The sequence below is a fragment of the Peromyscus eremicus genome, chromosome 13 (genome assembly GCF_949786415.1).
Source record: "Peromyscus eremicus chromosome 13, PerEre_H2_v1, whole genome shotgun sequence".
NCBI lineage: Eukaryota > Metazoa > Chordata > Mammalia > Rodentia > Cricetidae > Peromyscus > Peromyscus eremicus.
In genome coordinates this window covers 40322316-40346404 of record NC_081429.1, presented here as the reverse complement: position 1 = coordinate 40346404, position 24089 = coordinate 40322316, and the positions used below count along the sequence as shown (strand labels likewise).

Sequence of the window (24089 nt, the reverse complement as noted above, 5' to 3'; positions counted from 1 at the left end):
TTTAACTTGGCCATCAACATGAAAAACAGATCGTAAAAAGCATATTAACAAATACACATGTTTCAGGTATTTTCAAATTATTTGTGGTACCACACTACATTATACTTTATTAATAAACTCAGATCTGTTCTTAATAGTGTTCTATCCTACAATATGTATAAGGCTTAACTTTACAGATCCTCTTGAAAATGTAGCTGTGTGGTAGTGCACTTGACTACTAGCATGGAAACAGCCTGGGTTTTATCCCCGGTACCACAAAAACAAGCAAAATAAACACTTTACATTTCTTAAGTATATTAAAACTATAAAGTATAGAAACATTTAAGATTACAAGATACAAAATATATAACCATAACCCAATGTTCAAAACATATATAATCAAAGGTCGTGCTTCAAAGAGACTAACTTCAAATTATTTTCTACCAAAAAAAAAAAAAAAAGAAAGAAAGAAAGAAAGAAATCAAACACCTCACCTGTACTGTCAAACTCGGCACATTTTTTAGCTTTAAGAAGTGCCTCAAGTTTGCCGAGCATTTTCTGCTGTTGTGAAGAAAGCCCACTACCTATGAGCACCAACGGCCCATTCCTTCGCTGCCCAGCAGTCACCTGTTAGTGAAAAACGGAGAGGAACCAGGGTAAAAAATGGAAGGGACACAGAAAGAAGGCACACACCATGGTAAAAACGCACAAGGAACACAGAGAGAAGACACACACCATGGTAAAAACACACAAGGAACACAGAGAGAAGACACAAACCCACCAGACAGGGGATTTATTTTATGAATTGCTTTACTCCAGCTAATAATAATCCATAGTAATTCCTACTGAATCAGTACCCATAACTCTAATACTCAATCCATTTGAATAACTATTGTTCTAATTATTTTCCTCCCAAGTCACTGTCAGTTGGAATAGCTCTCTCCACATGGGCAAGCTTCTTCCCCTGATGCTGAACTGGATTCCTGTAGGGTTTTATAATTTCATTCTGTCCCCAATAACCTAAAACAGCCATTAAAAATAACCAATTTCATATCCCTCTTCCAAAGAGTTAAACCACACTTGGTCTACTCAGTTTAAGCTAAGATGATTTTGAAAATTCAGCACTGATTCTGAAGAAAATGAATTTTGACACTGAAACAAGAAGATGAACATGGGCAAGCGAACTGGAGAGTGAAGAAAGCAGATCCACAAATCAGAGGGAGTTCCTCATAAGAAACACAGGCTGAGTTACAGAAACTAATGATTTTAGCTCAGCATCTACCCTCAGCACTTACAGGAGTCCAAAAGCACCGGTGAACAGTATGGGAGATGAGAAGAGACAATTCAGGAACAATGACAGGTGGAGCACGCAAAAGACGGAACAAACAGAAGGTGCCCGTGAAAGAGAAGGAATGATCCAGAGAGGAACATGCAAATCCAACACACTGGACTAAGGCCAAGTCACCACATACACCACAAGGCGTCGGGCCTTCGCAGGCAGTGAGTGGAAAGCCGGGCTTTCAAGCGCTCTGCAGAACATGCAGGAACAGCAAAGGCACAGGCACCCCTGCAGTTCGACAACTAGGTGAGAGGAGGCTAGGGTCTCCACATTAACCTCCATGTCATAACAGTGCGAATTCATTCCGACTTTCTAGACACATGGCAGCTCAGCTGTGGGGTAAATCTACAAACAGCTGAACTCAGTTCATTCACACTAAAGCCAATGAGATCCACCATACAGCAAGTAAGTACACAGAAATACCACAGTAAGTTTTTAGATGACTATGCTTGGCAATTAAGTTCAGCAAGTTAAACTTGCTCCCTTATGGTTGTGATAACAAAGGTTTGACTAGACACACAGATATTATCACATTCTCATATACATGCCTTACTAGCTTCTGTAAGAAAACATAGCCAAGTCAAATCCAAACAGTGTACTCTACAACACGAAACTAGTTCAGTACATTTTTTTAAATTGTTCAATTACAATGATATTAAAAATCAATTGTCAGAAATTCTTCTCCATTCAATAAGTGCCATCAAAATAGCTCTGCAGAGAACACATTGCTTCTTGATTTACATGACTCCACTTTAGCTAAATTAGCTCTCTGTATAAAGTAGGAGTGAAAATATATCATTTCTAAATATAGCAGATACTACTATTAGGGCCAACCAAGGGAAGTATCAAAGTGGGTCAAGCATTCTCCCATCATAGTCTTTTAAATTTGCATAGAATAGAGAAATCGGTACTAACTTCTTCTAGTTAAGGAAGGCTATAATAAAACAAACAGCTGCCAGAGTCACATGTCAACTTGGGACTGTACATCAAAGGGGCTGTGGGTGTAATTCAAGTAAGGGGATCTCGAAGTCATGATGCTTAAAAAAACCCAAACGAGTTCCAGGAGAGGCGCAAAGCTACACAGAGAAACTCTGTCTCGAAAAACAAAAAAAAAACCCAAACGTAATAACTTTACTTTATAGAGACTTGGAGATTATGTTTCTTGGCATTAAATAAACTCAAAACGTAAACTCAACATGGTCTTTTTCTTAGATAAAATTGTTACTATTAATAAATTTATCGAACTAGTGGGGTTAAAGCATCTAAAAAGAGAGTCAAGAAGATGGCTTTGGGGAAGGAGGGGGCTTGCAGCCAGGCCTGACAACCTGAATTTGATCCCCAGGACCCACGCGGTAGAAGGAGAGAGTGATTCCTGTTGACTCTGGCCTCTACATGTGCATACGATATGTGCCTATCTATGAACACACACACTCACACATAAACATAAGCAAACACAACAAAAACTTTTAAAGAATCAGGAAAGACTAGAAAAGATAAGCATTCTGGCTTAAGGGACCATGGGCAGAGAAGTCCCTAAATGAACATGGTAGGAAGCTTTGGTTAATACCAGAGGGTGCTTCTCAGCCTCAAAGCAGGGCCACCAAGTTTTACACGTAACACAATTCGGAATGAGACACAGCTGGACTAAACTGTACTGACTTATCACCTCTACCATCTGCTCAGCACAGCTTGCAATATAAATATAAATATTCTAGACTCCACTACTAAGCAAGTGCACATCATGTGGGGACCAGCATGCAATGCACCCACCACTCTCAGGCTTAAAAGCTTGCTCACAGTCAACACACATGTAACTGAGCACTCAGTACCTGCCACACTATTCTCCACGCCAAGACCTGCTGCAGTGAACCAGTCCCTGCCCTCACAACAGTTTAATTCTAATGGGGAAGAGAAAAATCAACTAGAGGAAGAGCATGATATCACTTCTCAACTGTATGGTAAAAGGGAATGAGGGAGTGAGGTGCATCAGTGGGAGACTGCTATTTTTAATAAATGGTCCAGAGCTGGGGATGTAGTTCAAGGGTGGACTGCTCACTCAGCAAATATAAGGTTCTAGTTTCAGCCAAGTCTGAAGGGTGTAAGAAGTAGGACTGAGGGGCCCTGGCTTCTCAAATCCGTTCTTGGCAGAGAAAATAGCTAAAGCTTAGGACCTGAATAGGAACATACATGACAGACTACAGACCTAGCTAGACAGCAGGATTGAGTGAGTGGAGTCTGGTGGCAGCTAGGGCCATCACATCCTAGACCTTACCTCCTCATGACTGCACATAGCAACCATCTCCACTTACACAGACTTGCTTATCATCCATTAGCTTCCTTAGCCACAAATCACTAAGAAAATAAGTAAGACTGGCCATGGTGTCGCCTCTTACCCTTTCAGGCAGAAGCAGGTAGGTTGCAAGTTCCAGGCTATCCTGGGCTACATAATGAAGGCCTGTCTCAAAACAACAGAAAGACACAACAATAAAGTCAATGCCACATGGCATACAGAAAGTGTATGTTTCTTAGATTTCAAAATAAAAATCCTTTTCTGAAAGTGATTACCATAATCAGACTCTCAGAATACCATAAAGATATCTGTATTTCTGATACATTTAACATAATCTGTGATGACAACTTAAATGTACTATGTTCTGGCAGGGAGTCCAAGAATAAATGAGTAAAATAAGTACCAATTTATAAAGTATGGTGGAACTGAATGAGAGCTGACCTAAGACTTAAGAAATCTGAGTTCTAATTGGTCCATTAAAAAATGTTTTAATGTCTGGTTAATAATCCTGGGCAAATCATGACCTTTCTAGGTCTCAGTTTTCCCATTCTTAAAAGGAAGAAATTAAAGTGCTGACTTCTAGGTCCTTCTCATTTCCCAAACTATCATTTGGAACACATTTATCAGACTGCAGTCTAAAACAAAAGATAAAGGGTTCTCAGGGTATAAAGGTAACTACCCATGATAGCACCTACGACCTCACCAAATTATAACTAGCTCTGGCTCAATCTGTAACTAAGCAATGGCATCAGTCACTACCGCACTTGTCCAGAAAGGGCTCTGCAGAACAGTCACGGCTTCATCTCAGCCCGACACGAGCCAGCAAAGCAGCCTGGCTTGAGTGAGTGGAGTCTGGTAACAGTTAGAGGTATGACATCCCAGATGTAAGCTGCCTCTTCACAACTGCACATGACCTACTACCTCCACTTATTTATCACTCATGAGCTTCCTCAGGCACATATCGATCATTAAGACAATAAGAAAGTTTGGTTGTCGTATTGCCAACCTCTCATCATTTGAACAAATATGAAAATCTAGTGAGTTCCCTGAGTCTGTCTCTCCTCTCCGTCCTCATCTCACTACCCATAATCTCAGACCCCATGAACCCTAGACTCCATTCACCACAGCAGCCTCCACTCAAGCTGAGTTTCTTCTGACTCCAAGCTGTGCTGCAGACCATCGTGTTCCAGGTATAAACGCCTTGCTGATGCCCTATTAAATCTACTGAACACGTCCCTAGTAAGGACAGTAAGCTTGCATAGGCTGATCCCAATCTAGCCTTTCACTCGGAAACTACTTGAACCTCCCTCACTCTCCTTGCACACTAACCCTGTAGTGCTTTACAAGTCCAAGAGCTTTGTATGCCTCCTTCCCTCCGAGAAGCCGCAGCAGTGGGCTGTGCTGGCTTTCCACACAAAACCCATTCTTCCCATCTTCTACGCTAAAAACAAAAAAAATCCAGATTTTGCTCTGGTAGCCCCCACTACGAGATCTGCCCCATCTCTATCCCTCAATACACCAAAAACAGTAAGTATGTAGCCTGTCCTAAGCAATAAAACGTAAGAAAGATCTCAGTGAAGACTTCAAGAAACTGCTTTCATGTCTTCTTCTAGCTGGCCACTGTCACATCTGGAATTGCAGCAACCAACCAAAGACACAAGGACACACATGTAACACCAGAGTGCTGTGGATATCGTTCTGTATAAATAAAACGCTGATTAGCCAATGGCCAGGCAGGAAGTATAGGCGGGACATGGAGAGAGGAGAATTCTGGGAAGTGGAAGGCTGAGTCAGGGAGACACTGCCAGCTGCCGCCATGACAAGCAGCATGTGAAGATGCTGGTAAGCCACGAACCACGTGGCAAGGTGTAGATTTATAGAAATGGGTTAATTTAAAATATAAGAACAGTTAGCAAGAAGCCTGCCACGGCCATACAGTTTGTAAATATTATAAGCGTCTGTGTGTTTATTTTATAAGTGGGCTGTCAGACTGCCGGGGCTTGGCGGGCCCCGGAGAGAAAACTCCAGCTACATCAGAGCCACTAAATCAAGGATGGCAGGTAAAGGAAAAAACATGAGTTCTCAATGCAGTCACAACTGCCAGTGGGATAATCTTTAAAAGTCAAATGTTTCTGATTAGAAGTTTTCTGTCACTTTCCACAGCAGCATCCATCAGCTCTCTTTCCCTCAGACACCCTGTCATCTTCTGGAAGTTCTTCCTGACAGCTCCTGAAGTGAGCTTCCTTGATTCTGCTGCACATGTTATAACTTTTGCACATTTCATTGCTTTTATTATATATCACAATTTATAACAAACTTCTTTATATTTTTATCTTCCACTTGGTTATGGGTTCCCAAAGAATGGGCCTTTTGCCCACTGTGTCTCTACCTTGTACCTTTTATTTAATTCACAGGTTCATATAACCAACTACTACTTAACAGCTCCATCAATAGGTGTAAAATTGGCAGAGGGGACAAAGGGTCCCCTTTCCAATGCCAGCAAAAGGGTCCAGTGATACGAAGTCTACTCCTTCCCCTCTCGTCACAGAAAAGCCAAGAAAAAGTACTGCTGGGAAAAACACACTCAACTTCACTATTTCTTTCTTACAGACCTCCAATGCTATTCACTTAGTTCACATCATGTTGGCACTTGTTTGTCACAATCCTAAGTGCTAGTTCTTCCACTCCTGCACACACTCCACAGATTCCCTTTTGTAAATCAAAAGAACAATCACTCAGACACAATCCAACTCCTGTCTCCCCTGTGCTCTGAAACCTTTCAATGGTTTCTAGTCTCGGACTCTCTCTCTCTCCAGCCATTACTACCTGTAATCTCCAAGCGTGCCCATTTCATCTACTTGAGGGTCTCTGCTATACAATGTCTTTCTTTCTGTGGCCATCTGGCTGCTCCCCATCATAATTCAAATTTTAGTTCAAACTGGTTCTTAAAAGGCCCTCACTAATGCAGTGTCCTTCAGGAGCCTAGCACCTCCACCCAGCTACACAATACAAAACCACCCTGAAAGCAATTGTGTACCCACTTCTGAAATGATTGCATTTATCGATTTGCATATTCACAGACCATTTTTTTCTCTACCTCTTACTGGCAAGCAAATTCCTTGAAGTAAGAGTTGCTTTAGTCAAATTCATTGTTGTATGAATGCTGCCTAAAATATACAGGCTTCAATAAATATTTCTTGGTAGATGTATTCTGATTATGCCTTTGAATCCATAGTAGTCAGTACTCTGGAAGTGCTCAATAACTGGTGAATAAAAGCTATCTGCTAACTGGAAGTTTTTCTATTATGTTCCTTTCATAACCAAGTTCAATAAAAGATATAAATGTCCCAAAGCTAAATCCATACTTACGACTGAGCACTGGCTAGTTGAGAATGATTCATTCTTCTCTGGTAGCAGCAATAATGATCTTATATTTTCATTGTCTGTATAATCCACAGGCCGTACACCAAATATGTTACTGGTAAAACAAGTACAGATGGGTTTAAGTACATAAAATGTATAACTTCATCCTTAACAAACAGACATACTTCTAGAACTATTTTTCAACATCCTTAATAATACACAATTGTAACTAAAGTGACTTAGAGCTCACTTAGTCATGAAGATCTACTATCAAAGGCTACTGAATTCAATAAAGAAGCAAAGGAACCTAGCCCCACCTCCATTCTCTAGGGATTCAACTGAGAACCCAGGGTCCCCCTAGTTCTTCCCAGCAGCCCCTTTACCCTTTCCTTCTACCCCATCTCCACTCCCCTGTGATGCTGCCGATCCACAGAGACTCCCAGTCTCCACACCAGGCTGGGGCTCAGGTGAGCAATCTTTATCCCCCTTCCTGTCCTCCATTAAGGTCTCTCCAGGTTTATTTACCCTTAGTCTCCCTGCAGCCTATCCACAGTAGCCCCTCCTCCTGGCACAAACCTCCATCCCCCTAGAGGCTGGGCCTCTTAACAAAGACCCAGGTTCCCCTAGTCCTTTCCTGGGGCCCCTTTCAGCCTTTCCTTCTACTCCCATCTCCACTGCATTGAGACTTGCCACCAACCTGTAGAACATCAGAGACCCCAAGGCTTAGAATCACTTTCTACCAGGAACTCCATAGCCACCACATTTAGCTGGGACTGGGAGACTCCTCCCAGCCCATCTCCATCCACTATATAATGGACGTACGGTGGACCTAGTTTTCTAGAAAATGGAAAGACAGCAAGAAAACACAAATAGAAAAGGAAGAAGTCAAAGTATCCATCCTCATGGTCTCTTTTAGAAGTGTGACCCTAACACAGTGACACTGGGAGACTTGAATATCCACTCTTGTCAATAGACAGGTCATATATTGTCACTCAGGACAATAGACAGACAAAACTAATGCTGTAGGTAAGTGACATCATAAATCAAATGGACATAGGAGACATTTACAGAACATTCTACCCAAACACTAAAGAATATACTTCTTTCTCAGCAGCCCATGGAACTTTCTCCAAAACTGACCACAGATTATGACACAAAGCCAACCTTAATAGACAAAAGAAAGTTGAAATATCACCATGCACCCTGTCTGACCACCACAGGTTAAACCCGAGTATCAATACTAGAAACCACAAAAAGTACACAGACTCTTGGAAGCTGAACAACTCCCTACTAAGTGAAAATCAAGGGTCAAGACAAAAACCAAGAAGGAAATTTAAAACTTTTAATTATGAAAATGAAAACACAGCACAGCCAAACCAACAGGACACAAAGGCTGTTCCAAGAGGCAAGTTCATAGCACTAAGTGCTATATCAAAAACTCCAAGAGATCTTAGAGTAGAAACTCAGAGACACACCTGAAAGCTCTAGAACAACAAGAAATTAACACCTAAGAGGAGAGGGCAAAGAATAATTAAACCCAGGACTGAAATCAATGAACTAGAAACAACCAACAACAAATACAAAGAATCAATGAAGCAAAAACTGAGTGGGTAGGGACATAGGTAAACTCTGGGAGGGATTGAGGAAGGGGAAATAATATGATCAAATATATTCTCTACAAATGTTTTAAATTAAAAAATTAAATTTCTAAATGGAAATATTCATTTTGATACCAATAATTATAGGAAGTAGCTTTAACAGAATATAACTTATATGTGAATTTTTCACTTCTGTATTCTTTGTATTCACATTTTTATTTCCTAATATTTCCTAGTCATTAATCATCGTGGGTAAGATGCTTTCATGTGCAAACACCAATCATTTACCAGAGCTATTATAGGTGCTATTGTCTATATATATAAACAAATACAAATTTAGATGCAGCCATAGGAAAACTATCAGGATTCACTGTAAGGAAAACTGCATCACAAAACAAACAATAAAGTAGTGGATAGTGTACTTTTATATATGTGTATCAGTGTGTACGTGGGTTTGGGGGGTTTGCATGTATATGTGAATTTAATCTAGTCTGAATAAATCATGGCCACTATAACTCAAACTAGTGTGGTTCAGAGAACAGCCTGATGTAGACTTCTGAATACACATATCTTTACAAATCACAGCATGATTTACTAGAAGAGATTTCAGAGATCAAAGTACAACCCCATCATTTCATAGACTATAAAACAGAGCAACAAGTTCCAATGATCTATTTAGGTCATATTTGCCTTGTATACTCAGTAACAGTTAATACAGCCCATGCTTAACAAGTCCATTGTAAATGATTTGTTAAAGCTATAATATTTGGTGGTCAACCATTCCTCTTCTTTACAATTTGAGAATATTTTAAAATATATTTTAATATACTATATTGTGGTATTAAGGTTTCAAAATGAAATTATCTTTTGTAATCTCCTATTTTTAATGACATTTTTAAAATGTCTTTACAGATATTGTGTGTGTGTATATATATGTATATATATACATATATATATTCCACTAAAGTTCATGAGGACTGGGTATATAGCTCAGTGGTGCAATGCGTGTCAAACATGCACCATACTCTAGATTTGATTCCGAGCACTGAAAATAAAAGTGTGTTAAATGGGAAACAAAAATATTAACAAGGTACTATACCAATTTTATAAATTTAACTAAGTGGGGAGAAAAACATCTTAAAGGAAAAAGAACGAAACGTCAAGGGAAGAAGAAAAGTGTCAACTTTGTGTAAGAGTCACAGAAGTCACACACATAAGGATCTAAGCCTGTCCGAGTCAATGACCTTAGTGAAAGCTCTTATAATGGCATCTTAGGAAAGAGAGCTAGTGGATTAAGATAAGAAATGAGCCACAGCAAATCTCTCATGACAGCTATTCATGACCACCAGGCTCGGCTGCTCTGTCTTCTCTCGGCAGTGCCGAATAAACAGTGATAAGGCTGCATTCTCAGGTTCCCCTTTATGCCCAGGTCCACACCATGTACCTTCCCCTTTCAACACAAGCCACTGTTTACAGTTAGAGCAAGTGATGTCAGAGCATTTCAAACGGACCTCAGCCCCTCACTCTCCTGGAGACTTCCCAATTGCACACTGTATTATGCTCACGTACCAACTCTACTTACTGCCTTCTCATATGCATACGCTATAAATGACAACCACAAAACTGAAGTCTGATCTGAAGAACCAAGACTCAAATTCTTAAACCAACTGCAAGAATGAATAAACAAAGTCATAGTACATGTTTTTATTAAAAAACATACACATAGCACACACGCTTGTACTTCTAACAAGTACAAGCAGATTTCAGACTTCAGAGAAAAACCTTAGTCAAGTGAACTTAATACATACTAACTGATGACATCAGCATAGCTATTTACATGAGCAGAAATAAAAATTTCCTATGACAACATAAAAAAGTGCTAAATGAAAGTCCTTCACAACGTATCACCACCACAGTGTGACCATGGCGAACTTCTACATAAACAAATGGTCTGGAGCAATCAAACGCTCTTGCATTCTGAAGAATGTCTTCACTGACTTTCTAGCAGGATTTTTATAAGGCATTTATTATACAGAAATTAGAGAATGACATGTTACAGATACCACAGGTTCTGGAAAGGTTAAATCCAGTCCTGCTTCATAGAAGACGTGGCCTACAGCACTGCGTTTTGTTTTTTTGTGTTTTGTTGTCAACTACAGAAAGATGGAAACAAATACAGGTTTACAAGTAGAAACTTAACCACAGCAAGCAAAGATGAGGTATATTCCACTCTTATTATGTGGACACATACATGTGCTTTCTTTCCATGATATTTGAATGGATTAACATGGGTTACAGGTATAGTGTGAAAAATTAATTTAAAATTCACATTATTTATTCCCTTTGTGTAAAATAGATATCTGAAGGAAAAGTAACACACTATTGCATATCTGTAACCCGGCTCCTGGATGTATGCACAGTGTTAGTCACTAACACTGTGACTGTTAATTAGAACAATAGTAAATTAGTGATTCTCCATCAACGTATAAGAAAGTTTTTTTAAGATTACAACATATTAACTCAAAATAGACATAATTTATTATTTTATTGAAAAGGACAAGGAGATTGCAGAATGATTCTTTTCTAAATATAAACAGAACGTTCTCTATTTTCTGGCATGACGCTGTTTTCTGGCATTATGCGTAAGCCTTAACACTCACATCAAGTATCTAGAAGAAGAGGGTGTACAGAACTTTTCCTTCTCCACAAACCACTGAAAGCAAATACTTGTAGTGTGATCCTAATTAGTCTTATTAAATAAGAACCCAGAGTCAGATATTGAGGGTGAAAGCTGAAAGACCAGAGAAGGAGAGCAGCAGCCACTAGAAACAGAGGTAGTGCATGATAGCCAGGAGCCGGGTTACAGAGGTAGTGCATACATCAGCCAGGTTACAGAGGTACTGCATACATCCAGGAGCCGGGTTACAGAGGTAGTGCACACATCCAGGAGCCGGGTTACAGAGGTAGTGCATACATCAGCCGGGTTACAGAGGCAGTGCATACATCCAGGAGCCGGGTTACAGAGGCAGTGCATACATCCAGGAGCCGGGTTACAGAGGCAGTGCATACATCCAGGAGCCGGGTTACAGAGGCAGTGCATACATCCAGGAGCCGGGTTACAGAGGTAGTGCACACATCCAGGAGCAGGGTTACAGAGGTAGTGCATACATCCAGGAGCCGGGTTACAGAGGTACTGCATACATCCAGGAGCTGGGTTACAGAGAAACACTGTCCAAATTTAAGGTTTGGTTCTAGGATCACTGTGTGGCCTTACACAAATTACTTCAGTCTCTAGTGTGTGTTTTCCACCTGTCAACTGGTGCTGATAGAACTCATTTTCTAAGACTAATAGGAAGACAAGATGAATTAATACATTCAAAGTCCTTAAGACGGTGCCTAGCAGACAGTACCAGCTCAGTGACTGCTAATACTGCAGGATTTGCACTGTTGGGAGACAGATAAAGACTAAAAATAAGAAAACATGGTAGGTTATGACTGGAGTGCTAATCATACCATGGTTTCCCCGTTTGATGAAACATTTCACACAGGTTTTATAATAATAGTTTGCAGGATTAATAAGAAAAAATATATCAAAGCATGCTTTTTTAATGAAAATAAGAAGAAATGTTCAATTTCCTATACGGTACCATCTAAACATAAAAGAGTATGAGACAGGAACTGAAAACCCTTTTCTTAGCCAGGATTCTTCCTTATCAAGATTGATTATGGAGGTGAGCTTCATTTATTGAAGGGTTAAGCTGAGGAGTTTAATGCTTCAGCTATAACCAAAGGGTAGTGTTCAGACAACAAAAATTTTAATGTCCTTTCCCATACAGGAGTGACATGGTAAACACCTACCTACAGCTGTGCCCTGAATCAGCTGTAGCAATAGGAAAAAGGACAGATGAAGAAACAAAAATTTATGTTTGCACGTGCAGATCACCCAACATGCAAAAACATAAACTAGGCGTTTTTACTATACTAAACCTACAGGGCATGACAGAGTGTCAAGAGAGTCGATGAATGGAATCCTTTATGAACAACTATAAAACCGAAATCACGAAGACTTAATTTTTCACATCACTTTGCTTGCTGTGAGCAGGCAAAAGCACAATCTTTCAAAAGAGCAACATGTTTTTTAATGCTATAAAACAGTTATCTTTGCTTTAGAGGATTCATTCTTTTAAATTCACTAGGGCAGGAAGACAATTAATAGGTACGTTGGTCCATGTATTTTTCTACTTGAGAATGCAATGTCCATCCAAGGAAAAGTTCTTAACAGCAGGCCAAGCACTGGTTCTGCATTTGGAAAGGAGAGAGAACATGTCTGCCTCACAACACACTCCACACAGTTCTAAGATGATAGCATGAATTCAAAGATAAACCTACCCTATTATCCTTTATCCAACATCAGTCTCAACTTCTGTTGCCGAATCCATCCTCCTCCCCAACTGTCCTACCTGCACCAACCACCTGACCAACACAGGAGTCACTGGACACCTGTGGCTATGTAAGTCGACAAAAACTAAGCACCCTTAAAGATTCTGTTTCAGAAGTGGTTTCCGAATGTTGAGTAGGTACAGATGGCTACCGGCTCCTGACTACCAGACACTGACATAAACATTTCCTCTAATGTGAAAAGGGTTGCTAGGTCAGGCCGCTTCCGACAAAAATGGCGCCTGATCTCTGAGAAAGCACCTGTGAAGGCAGACTCACTCCCTGCCTCACGCTTACTCCTTGGATATTAACGAGTCCTCCCAGCACAGTGAAGAATCATGGTGTACAAACCACAAGACAGGCTCTGTGTTTTGGCTCATTAATCGTCACTCTGCTCTGAAGAAATAGAAAAGCAGCAGGCAGCACCCATGTTTTATAGGTGAGGACACCGAAGCACAGAAATTAACCTGCCTGCGGCTATAAAGTCAATAATAGAGTCACAAATAAAAGCTGGATTCCCTAACACCATGACCAGTGCTCCATTCATTAAAGTAGTCACGGCTGATTTAAGAACCCGAGGATGGCAACTACTCGGTTTCACCTGACCCAAGCAACCATTTGCTTCATCAAATGGCTTACTACACCCACAGGAGGCCTCATCTGTAAGGTCTTCACAGTTATATATTACCTCTATGAGATTCCTATATACAAATACACACAGACAAAAAATAAACACAAAATCATGCATCTACACATACACACACACACACACACACACATACACACACACACTTCCCCTAGAATTTGACCCAAATGCCTTACAACTCGTGATGGGAAACAAAGAAGAGCTGACACGCTTCCTGGAGCTCGAAGCACCGGGGTATGTTATTTTCTTCATTAGTAATTTGTTTTTCAATCGTGTTAAGTGGCCGCCTACTAAAAACTACAAGTCAGAGGATGTGCATGCTGTGGTTCTTACGTATCTTTCTACCGAGGGTGAGGCTTTTGCTGGGCTCTTTTGAAGCCTACAAAAGCAATGAGAGCTCAGAGAAGCAACTCTTGCATTTTCACTTCAACTACCTAATTAACTGAAGAGTAAAATAACATATAGGGAGACAGGAGCCAAGTTACAGATTAAAGATATAAAAATCTGCATAGGGCATTTGCGTGCAATACTCTTGACAATAGCAGTTTTCAGATGAAGCCACCAGCATTTGCTAAGGCTCCTCTGTGCCCTGACACTGCAGAACAATTTGCTCAGAGTCTCATTTGAATAATGTGAAAAATCTGGGCGATAATTCAACTGCACTTGCCCAATATCTGAATTCTTATACACTTTAACTTTTGTGGAACTAATACACAGAAAGGGCTAACAGAATATTTAAAATGAGTCTAAAATATTAAGTACCACAAAAAATTGAATATCTAATTTTTATTAAGTATAAAAAAATTAAATATCTAATTTTTATTAAGTATGATTCAATCTACAGAATATGAACCACTAAGTGAATTTGTCTATGAAACCCAGGTTTCTAAATGGATTTGATATTGTTTCTGAAGAGAATAATCCCCTTCAAATGCGTGAGTGTTGAGAAGAGAGTATGAGTGTTGAGTCTGACATGTACGCGGATCCTCACATCTAACTTTAGCTGTGGAAGATAAGAGACCAAAATGCCAAGGTGAGTAGTTACTGCTTCAGGACATACCTTCCTTCAGGAACATAAATCCATTTAGAAAATTGCAGGGAACTACTTACACAGCACTCCTGGAGGCGCCATAGGATAGTAACATCTTGACTATGTCCACGTGCCCATTCTTGGCTGCATCGTGGAGTGGAGAGTCGTTCTGATAGCCTGTGGTGTTGACCAAAGCATTATGCCGGAGGAGCAACTCCACTATCTTCAGGTGCCCATGACTGCAGGCTTCATGCTAAGCAAAAGTAAGTTTTAAAGTTGAGAAGTGGGAAGAGGACGGAAGGAAAAAGTGTATTAATAAATACACTTTAGAAAAATGAATGAGAACATCAAGTCAGTAAACTTAGTCTTACATAAATACTATCAAACCTTAGGCTGTTGACAGTCACAGCCACTAATGGTAATTTTCATGGTCAAATACACAGTGATGAAAATCTGTGTACTTCATAGGAAAGGACAAGCCTTGGATCACATACTTTTCTTTTTAAAAAAATGTGCTTTAAAGTAACTACAGCTGCTAAATTTTTCTACCATAATTTTACAACATTAGAAAAAACTCTTAATGTGGAACAACCAGATCACATACAGATCTGGAATTCTCCAAGGCTGAGGAGAATTCAGTGCTTCGATCCATATACCAAACTGCACACCAACGTAACCACCCAGCAAAGTGACATCCTCGGACGATTTACAAGACATGTTCTCTTTGCTGATGGACACTACTGGGTATCTGGTGTCAGTGACAACAGAAGTAACAAGGGGTGTCTCTTAAATGTGCTTTCTGAATAGATCAAAATGATGGAACTAGTAACAAAGGAGGAGCAAGAGTTAAAGGCTGAGACTGCTATCCCTCCTAACTGGTGCTGGCTAGCCTGTGGAACACAGTGAACTGATCCAGATTAAGCCCTCTTGGCTTAAAATTTGTCAAGAAGTCATTTTATATATACTACATATTTATTTTAACACACATAAATATTACATATTTATATATTGTACCTTCAAGCCATTTTTTGCACCTGGCCTAAGGAGTCTCATTTCCGTACTGAAATTCTAGTAGTTTACAAGATAAAGGAACCCCTCTCCCTTGTGGACGCTTTGGAGTGACATTCTAACCCAACACTTACTGTCTTCATTAGCTCATGTTGAAATTGGTCTCAAGTGTGTTTTCCATTCTCTCTTTCCAGACTATTCCTCACGTTGCAATTGATGATAGTAATAATGAACAGACTTTGAAAATGTTTACGATAAAGCCTTCTACTGCTACTTCCCTAATTTGCAAATGGATAAGGTCTGAGGCAAGATCCGAGTACTCCCTGGTCATCGCATTCCATCCTTCCAACTGCTCTGTTCCATGAAACCAAAATCTATCGGGTTACAGTGGCATGCAATGCTACACAATGCAGCCTGATGTCCACGGCAGCAGCTGCAGCCACACATGAGCTGACTCCCTCCCACCAATGCAGGGAAACTGGACTCCTCTATCTAAAAGTACTCCAAAGGTAGCCAATTACTTTCCTGTCACAACTGAAACAGCCAGATGAAAAATAACTTTCTTTTCATACTTGGTCAAAACATAAATTCTTCAGACTAAAGAGTGTAGGTGGCAGAGCATGATATATGAACAACCACAAAACCATAAACTAGAACCATAAGCATAAAAAAATGAAAAACAAAGAGATCCACAACACTGCAAAGATACACAAAGGAAAACTACCAACGGTGTCCATCCAGCATGGTCTTTAACATTTGGGTCGTTTCCATTTTGCAAGAGGTATTCAACGGAAGGTATATCGCCCTGGAAGAATAACAAAACAATTAAAGGACATTAAAATATATCATGAATGAAGTGGGGCTACTGAGGCTTTGTTTTAAAGATTCTGTCTTCTTCAAATCAAACGAATCTTTCCCCCTACACCCTGACTGCTGCTCATGAGCCAAGAAATATTGTGTCTCTAAAGTCCTGAGATGCCAAGTCATTTTGTCTGTACTTGAATATTACTAGCAACTCATATTGAAAATTCAGTTCAAGATACAAAATGAAGACCTCTAGCCAGATACTATCCTAAAATTCAAGTCACTATTCCATTTGTAAAAGCGGTGTTTTGAACATTCATGAAAATAATTTCTGAGCATTAAAATAAACAAAGCTTGTTTACAGCCAACAAGCTAGTCAATGAAACCAATGTTAAAACTGCCAAAAAGTCCTGCTTTATTGGCAGTTATCTATTTACCCTGATTCACTAATTTAGTTTATATTCACTTTATTTGCGCCAAAGGTATCTTCATGGCAGAAGCAGTTGCTCTGTTTAAAATGCCAGGAAAGGGACTGAGAAATAGTCATACAACACACAAAATTAGCATTGAATTTCATCCTCTGCTTTGAAACTAAAACCACTACCCATTATCAATTAACTCAACAGTAGGAAATGCAGCTTCCATCAAATCCATACTATTCCTTCCATTTCTTTCTCACTAGCTGAAGAGTTTGCCTTCTTTCTCTTCTTCCTAGACCAACAATCTAGAGATTCATATAGTAACTTTTCACCAGCGGCTCACTGACAGGAAGGGCAGAAGAAGAGAGGAAAAATAAGAACGGCAGTCACTGTATTGTAGCATCAGAGCCTGATTTCAAAGGAGATGAATGAACAAGAGGTTGAGAATAAGAGAATTAAGATGAAGTAAAGGCCTAGCAGACAGTATTCATTCACCCTTCAAGTTATTAAGATACGTTCAATTATTAAATGACATGAAAATTAAGTCTCCTTCCAATTCTGAGCTTCCTATGTCTTACATATCTCTATCTAACTAAATCCTAATTAATACAGGTGAGTGGATTGAAGGCAGATGTCATGGTCTGGTCGATAAGATGCCCTCTGTTGCTAGCCGTTAACAGAAGAGAGCCTTGGCAAAGGAGAGGAGGCTGACAATTAGGCTTGCATCGTCTCTCTAAGCAGGCCCTCTACCCACCTTCTAACACCCACAACCCTCCTTTCTATTCCTCTCCCCAGAAACACAACCTCCAAACTACATAACAATGCCGTCTCATTATCTATCACATGCAATCCTTTTTCAATGTGGGTGCAAGGATCTGGCAGCCATCTGCATACTTGATTACCTATTTAATCAAAGTATTCGTCAACCCTCAAAGCCTTTTTAAAAACTCTCCAGCTATAAAAGATACCACACCCTCTTAAAAGCAATGTAAAGCTTTAGGAAAAGGAATAGCATTTATACAGTGGGATGAAGTTTGTAAAAGTCTTAAAATTATTATCAATCATGGCAAACAAAACAAAACCAGCTCTTTCAGAGCAATGTAAAAAGAAAAAAAAAGACTTGAGTTCGTGGCAAAAAGAAAGACAAAATAAGAGATGTAGTCTACTTGAAAATGCTGGGTAAATAAACTTTACATGCAAGTAAAACTATAAACATGTTGTATTCAATTCCTTCTTTAAGGAAGACTTCAATCTCCCAACCCCAGGCCCAATACACTTTATTTACTTTTTAACTCCAACATGAAACCATTCAGAATCTTTCTGAAATGTAAATATACAGTGCCATTATTATACCATTACTATACTCATCCTCCTGTGCAGCCATATACCAGTCTCTCACTCCTATCCAAGTGTACCTCAGACCACTTACTCTTCTGAAGCTCTGTACCTCTACAGAGTTACTCTGTACTCTACTGGGTTAAGAGTGCAAAAATTATTTAAGCCCCTCCCCCCACCCCCCACCATATCTCGTGCTATAACATTAGCTTTGGCTTCATGGTTTTCTTCTTTGCTTTTTTTTTTTTTTTGAGATTGGGTCTATGACATAAAGTCTATGTAGTCCTGGCTGTCCTGAACTCACTATGTAGACCAAGCTGGCCTTGAACTCAGAGATCTGCTTGCCTCTGCCTCCCAAATACTGGGATTAAAGGTTTACACCAACACGTCTTGCCCTAAATTTTATGTTTTAAAAACTCTTTTTGAGGCATGGTCCTATATAACCCAGACTAGCCTTGAACTCCCTATTCAGCCAAGGATAATCTTGAACTTCTGATCCTGCCCCTACAGCCACAGGGAATTCTGGGTAAACAGCCACTAGAGCCACCACATTTGATTTTCTGGAATGCTCAGAATCCAAGCCCTGCATACTAGGCAAGCACTGGACCAACTGATCTACATCTTCAGCCCCTACAATTTACTTTTCTATTTCCATATTTGGTGCTACTTCTCAAATACAGAACATTGTCAGATGGTAGCTTTGAGGGTCTTTTTTAAAAAAAATCCATGTGCAACATATATTCAAATGTTCTAAATTAACCAAATGACTAAATTTTAATAGCCTAAAAGAAAGTATTGAATACATTTTTTTTTTTTTTTTTTTTTTTTTTGGTTTTTTGAGACAAGGTTTCTCCGTGTAGCTTTGTGCTTTTCCTGGAACTCACTCTGTAGCCCAGGCTGGCCTCGAACTCACAGAGATCCGCCTGCCTCTGCCTCCCGAGTGCTGGGATTAAAGGCATGCACCACCACCACCCGGCCTGTATTGAATGCATTTCAACTAATTGAAATTTGAATATTTTGGAAATGGTTATACTGCCAAAAGCGATCCACAGACTCAATGCAATCCCCACCAAAATTTCAATGACAATCTTCATTGAAATAAAAAATAAAATAAAAAAGGGGCTAGAGCAGGTCATTTGTTAAGAGTGCCTACTGCTCTTGCGGAGAACTTAAGTTTGGTTCCTAGCACCCATATCAGGAAGTTCACAACTGCCTACAGCTCCAGCTAGGGGTAATTCAATGCCTTCTTCTGGCCTCTTCAGAACCTGCACTCACATACACCACCACCACACCACCCACACACATGCACACATACGCACACAAACAAATCTAGCGTTAAAAGTAATAGAAGAAAGAATCCTACAATTCATCTGGAACCAGCAAAGATGAAGGAGAGTCAAACAATCCTGAGCAAAAAGGACAGTGCTGGAGGCACAGAACCAGAGGAAAAGGAGCATGGTACTAGCAAGACACAGTTTAGTACTAGTACACAGTAACTAAAGCAGGTACTAGCAAGACACAGTTTAGTACTAGTACACAGTAACTAAAGCATGTTACTGCACCCAAAATCAAATCAATCAATCAATCAATCACACACACACACATACACACACACACACACACACACACACACACACACACACACACACACAGAGCCTAGTGTTGACACAAAAACAAACACATAGATCAATAGCCCAAGAACCCACCACATAGCTGCAGACACCTGAACTGTGACAAACAGCAAACAAAATACACAGAAATGTCAGTCCTTCAGTGAGTGATGCTTGGAAAAATAGATGTCCACATGTAAGAGAATTAAACTAAATACCCTCTCTCTCACCCTGTATAAAATTCAATTCAAAACAGATCAAAGGTATAGAACCTCTTAAAGGAAAAAATAAGGAAAACACCTCATGAAACGGGAAGAGACAGTTTCTAAAAAAGACTCGTCACTTGGGAACTAATTCCAGGAACCGACAAACAGGACTGTATGAAACTAAAAGCTTCTGCAAAGAAGCAAATGAAGACATAGCATACCGAAGGGAATAACATCTCTGCTAACATCTGACAGAGGATTAATATCTACAACATATAAAAACCTCAAAAAAATTACAAAGAATCAAACAACCTGGGGCTAGAGAGATAGATGGCCTGGCAGTTAAGAGCACTGGCTCATCTTCCAAAGGACCCAGGTTCAATTCCCAGGACCCACATGGTGGCTCACATCCATCTGTAACTCCAGTTCCGAGGAATTCAACACCCTCTTCTGGTCTGTGCGCACAGATATCCATACAGGCAAAACACTTATACATATACAATAAAAATATACAAATCTTTAAAAAACGAAATCAAAGAACCCAATCAATAAATGAGCTAAAAATATGAACAGAGAACTCTCAAAAACTGAAGCACAAGTGACAAATAAATATGAAAAATGTTCAAAATCACTAAACATCAGTGCTTAATTCAAATTAAAACACTGAGAGATTCCACCCCATCCTAGTTTGGAAACAAGAAAAACTGTTGGTAAGGATGCAGAGAGGGGAACCCTCCTACACTGCTGTTGGGAACGTAAGTCCAATACCGGAAGTCAGTTATCATCCTCAAATACGAAGTGGGCCTGAGACAACTCAGCGGCTAAAGGTGTCTGCCGCCAGCCACGCCTTAACGTGGGCTTAACACCAGGAACCAACACGGTGGAAGAGAATAGACTCCTCAAAGTTGTCCTCTTACCTCCACACACTTGCCCATCCACTCACTCACGCAAATAAAGGCAAAAGCAAGACAAAGGAAAAAATTAAGAAGATTAGTCAGCGTAGTGTTTGAATGAGAAGGCCCTATAGGATCATATACTGGGATGTGTGGTCCCTAGCTGCTACAACTGTTTTGGAAAGGATTAGAAGGTATGACCTTTTAGATCAGCTGTGACACCAGGAGTGAGTGGGCTTCTAAGTTTAAAAGCCCATGCCAAACCCAGTCAGTCAGTCAATCAGTCTGTCTGTCTGTCTCTGTGTGTGTGTGTGTGTGTGTCCAACTTCTGAATAAGATGTAATCTCTCAGCTCCTACTTCAATGCCATGCCTGTGTATCTGCTGCCATGTCCACCCACCCCACCCCACCATGGCAGTCATAGACTAAGCCTCTGAAACTGTAAGCAAGAACCAAATTAAATCTTGCCTTGGTCATGGTGTCTCCTTACAGCAATGAAACAGTAACTGAGACAGCCGTGTAACCTAGTTTGACCCCTCCTAGATATTTACCCAAGAACTGGAAGTCAACACATTTCAGAGATAGTCTGACATATTGATGTTTGTTGTGTGCTACTCAAATTAGCTAAGTTATGGAATCACCCTATGTATCTGTCAACAGAGAAATGGGTAAATAAGATGTACATATGTACAATGAAATTTTATTCAGTCATAATGATGAAACTATGTCACATACAGGAAAATGGATGCAACTGGTGATAATCATACTAGAGTAAATAGTCTCAAATATCACATTTTCTCTCATGTGGACCCTAGATTTATATGGATTTTCTATACATATATACAATCGTGTATGTATAATATGACATAAAAGTGGAAGTTAAACTGCCCAGGGGAATAGAGAGGACTACTGGGAGGTGGGAAGGAGAAAAGGGGAAGAATATCCTCAATTTTTATTGTCAACTTGACACAACCTTGAGTTACCTGAAAGAACTGCCCTGATTGGCCTGTGGGAAATTGTCTTGACTGATGATTATGTAGGAGAGCCCAGCTCACAAGACAGACAGACAAGCCTGAGCTGTATAAAGTTAGCATGAGCCACAGCGCAAGCGAGCCAGTAAGCAGCATTCCTCCAGGACTTCTGTATGCGTTCCTGCCCTGTCCTTAACCATGGTCAGTGACCCTGAGGTTAAGTAGACACAAACCATTTCCTCCCTAAACTGCTTTTGACTATGGTGCTCACAGCAACAGGAAAGAAACTAGACCATGGAAAGACAGCTGAAGGATGCTAGATACTGTATGAAATGTCATTATGAAACTCACTACTATGTATAACGAATACATGAAAAAAAAAAAAAAAAGACTGCCCAGTTAGAACTTTAAAACATTTGCCTCAAATCCCTAAGGTATAAATTCCATACTTCCTTACAGTTAACACAATTTAGTAGCTTTTCCTGGTAGAGATGAATTGCCAGAACCACACATCTACTCAACCTTTAACAGAAAGCATCCACAAAAATGTGTGTACACACACACACATACACAAATTCTCAAAACTTCTTCTCCTCTAAATCTTTATTAACAAACAAACAAACAGAACAGAATAACCTAAGGAGTCCAGAAAACACTAGAAACAAGTGAGGAGCAGAAGGCACCTGTGAGCGTCCAATGGGAAATGAGTGGCAGCGTCAGAGACACGAGCCAACTCTATTCCTAGACACCTGCTTTGCTTTCCTGTCACTTCTGAGTATCATCAAAGGTAGGCCTTCTATTAACAGTCTACCCCTAAAACATACAGCTGATTAGCAAGCTGCTGCTCTTTAGACCTTAGCTGCTTTCTCCTCCTAACTTAAAAGTTTGTCTCATTTTCATCTTTCTGCTTCATGTAAACTTAATGTCATGCCCATAAATAAGATTATGATAATTAGGAAGGGTCCGCAATAACTGGATAGTTTGCACGGATACAAAGTTTCCAGAAACTAAATTAACTTCTGCTTCTTGCTTTAAATTACTTTCTTCTCTAACAGATTTATTTTGTTTAGTAGGAGCACTCACTCACCCCTGACAACTTAAAAGAATAGTTGTGATTTCCTTAAAGCCCTGAAAAAAAAAATCATCTGAGGAAAGTATTTATGAAAACTTATAAGAAATTTTAAATGCTTTTGGTATTTTCAAGTAATACTTTAAAGGCACAAAAATAAAAGAGCGTGTGCCCAAGTCAATTTATGTATCTGCAACTTTGCAGTAAAAGAAAAAATTCTTTATATGGTTTCACATACTGTGACTATGTGCATATTCCAGCAATATAAAGTAACTTTCCAAAAGCATGCAAACAAAATTCTTTTTCCCTATTAGAAGATTGGTTCTTCAAAAATACCACTAAAAAAAATCTTCATAAAAACTATAGGCCATTACAATTGTGTACAATAAAAATTACTTACCCTTCATAGCTAAGCTTTTTCATTGAAACCAGCTGACCAGATAGTTAAAACTTTGCCCCATTCAGCAATTAGATGTCATTTTAAAAAGAGAGAAGAAAATGACCTTTAGGAATGGAGTCCTCCACTATGGTAAACAGCTCTCTGGCTTCTTCTCAGAATTCAGGGAATAAAGTAACTACTAACAATTAATCCTGACAACTCCACGATACAAAGTTACTCATGTTGCAAAGGAAGAGGTGGGTGGCCAACTGAAGGACCTAGGTGCTGACTCCACGTGGTATTCCGGAACTAAAACCTTCAGCATATCCCAGACCCTGGCTGGCTTATATGTTCCATACTTTCTTAGGACCCTAGGAGGAGGGAACAAACAGGACTGCCGAGAAGTATGAGCTGCAAAGCTGCAGTCTGAAGCAGATCCTCTCAGGGACCGTCTCTGCCCAGAATCAGATCAGATTCTCAGCACCCTTCTTTCCTTCAAGTTGCCATCCTAATGTGTTATGTGTGCGTGGAATCATGAAATGTCAGCCTCTTACACAGCTCAGAAAAGCCACTACTGAGGCATGAAGTACAAGCAATCACTTCTGTGTTGCTTACTTTTGTAACACAGAAACAACTTACAAGAAGAAAGGTTTACTTTGCTCTTGGGGCTTTGGTCCACTGTGGTACAGAGGCAGCAGAGAGCAACTCACATCA

General features: G+C 39.9%; 1 protein-coding gene across 1 annotated transcript in view; it reads right to left on the bottom strand.

The window, feature by feature from the left end:
• Bard1 (BRCA1 associated RING domain 1) overlaps positions 1 to 24089 on the bottom strand; it is a 68126-nt gene that overhangs the window by 19156 nt on the left and 24881 nt on the right. The window contains exons 5-8 of the mRNA XM_059278012.1: positions 16415 to 16495; positions 14763 to 14935; positions 6978 to 7086; positions 474 to 606 (exon numbers count right to left, since the gene is read on the bottom strand). Of these exons, the coding sequence (XP_059133995.1) occupies positions 474 to 606; positions 6978 to 7086; positions 14763 to 14935; positions 16415 to 16495 (496 nt within the window). The remainder of the gene's footprint in view (positions 1 to 473; positions 607 to 6977; positions 7087 to 14762; positions 14936 to 16414; positions 16496 to 24089) is intronic.